This window comes from Penaeus monodon, chromosome 15 (assembly GCF_015228065.2).
Source record: "Penaeus monodon isolate SGIC_2016 chromosome 15, NSTDA_Pmon_1, whole genome shotgun sequence".
NCBI classification, from domain to species: domain Eukaryota; kingdom Metazoa; phylum Arthropoda; class Malacostraca; order Decapoda; family Penaeidae; genus Penaeus; species Penaeus monodon.
This window is the reverse complement of record NC_051400.1, coordinates 27,586,216-27,587,733: the sequence shown is the minus strand read 5'-3', so window position 1 is coordinate 27,587,733 and position 1,518 is coordinate 27,586,216. Positions and strand designations below refer to the sequence as shown.

The following is a 1,518-nucleotide window of genomic DNA, read 5'->3' as shown; positions in this document are numbered from 1 at the left end:
TCATTTTTTGGCATTTTCCCGATACGGCTTTTACATTTAAGTATGCTAGACAATAGAGAGTTTAGTTTTTTCTCTCTCTCTCTTTCCTGAAGGAAACAGTGGCAGAGGAACCTAGCGAGAGCAAGGCAGCCGGATTTGCTGAGGGAGAAATCAGATCGCCGAATGGACAAGAGTAAACAATTTGCCATTTATTTTGAATAGTCTAGATGTCTGATTAATACGATGATGTGTATCTATTCCTTTAGCTATTCACTTCTTTGTCGTAAAATATATTCTTGTTTTTTTCAGGAACAATGAAGCACCATTTCGACTAAAGTAAGCAGACACTATATTATGTCATGATTCTCCTCAATGGTAATACTGTCTTTAAAAATAGTCTGCAGTATTAATCAATTTGTGTTTGGTAGAAATAGCTTCTGAATTCGGAATGGCTCTATATGTAGTCACGAGGTTGTTGATAAAACCGCTTGAGACATGAAATTATAACGAACCTTCCACTCCGATACAGACCCGTCGACTGCGCGGATCACTTGCTGATGGGGAGCACGACCAGCGGAGTCTACGAGATCTACCCCTTTTCGTGAGTATTCTACGCGGTGAATATAAAAACATAAAAAGTGACAGTCTTAGAGGGGGTCCTGGGGTGCATGTATTTTGAATGTTATGTCGACTCGTGCCAGGTCCTTATGGCTGCAGTGACATGTCCTGTTTTGCCTGTGATTTGTAATTATAACGTCAACTTGCGACAGCTCATTGTAGTCGTAGTATTTTGTCAACTTGTGCCAGGTGCTCATGCAGCGAGCCCGTGAGGGTGTGGTGTGACATGGAGACCGACGGCGGCGGATGGACCGTCTTCATGGCCAGGCAGAGGCAGACGCCCCAGGTGAACTTCAACCGGTCCTGGACGGAGTATAGGACAGGCTTCGGCGACGCTGAAGGAGAGTTCTGGCTCGGTACGTGGGTGGGTCATGGGACCAGCACCCTTTCGTGTAGTAGAAAGATTTTTATTCAGCTAATATTACTCTGACTTTGATACCATGTGGCGTGTTGCAGGGAACGAAATGCTGCACAGGATTACCTCGAGCAGAACGTATTCTCTCCGTGTGGACTTCACTCTCACGAGACAGGGTCAGCAGTTTGCCGAGTGGGAAGAGTTCAGGCTTGACGATGAGAGGAACAAGTGAGTCGATTTAACACTTTTTCATAGTAATGGAAACCAGACTTTTGTCAACCTATGCTGATTTTTCAGACCACCAGTTTCTTTATTGCGTATTACAAGTGCATTTCACATTCCAGATACAAAATTAATCTAAAGGAATATTTACCATGGAGTACAGCACATACTAACTGTCTGACTTACATGAATAACCGGTATTTTACTACATACGACCGTGACTACGATTTTCACGTAGGTAGGTCACTTCTTGGAAGTGTTCTTATACTCTTTGGGAACAACACAGCCAGGTAAAGGGATATCGTTCATGAATTCATTGACAACCTGTTTAATTAGGTATAAAA

General features: G+C 43.1%; 1 protein-coding gene across 1 annotated transcript in view; it reads left to right on the top strand.

Moving 5' to 3' along the window:
* LOC119581879 (ficolin-2-like) overlaps positions 1-1,518 on the top strand; it is a 4,132-nt gene that overhangs the window by 1,881 nt on the left and 733 nt on the right. Inside the window, exons 3-8 of the mRNA XM_037930035.1 lie at positions 93-172; positions 289-315; positions 509-580; positions 787-953; positions 1,054-1,180; positions 1,297-1,412. Of these exons, the coding sequence (XP_037785963.1) occupies positions 93-172; positions 289-315; positions 509-580; positions 787-953; positions 1,054-1,180; positions 1,297-1,412 (589 nt within the window). The remainder of the gene's footprint in view (positions 1-92; positions 173-288; positions 316-508; positions 581-786; positions 954-1,053; positions 1,181-1,296; positions 1,413-1,518) is intronic.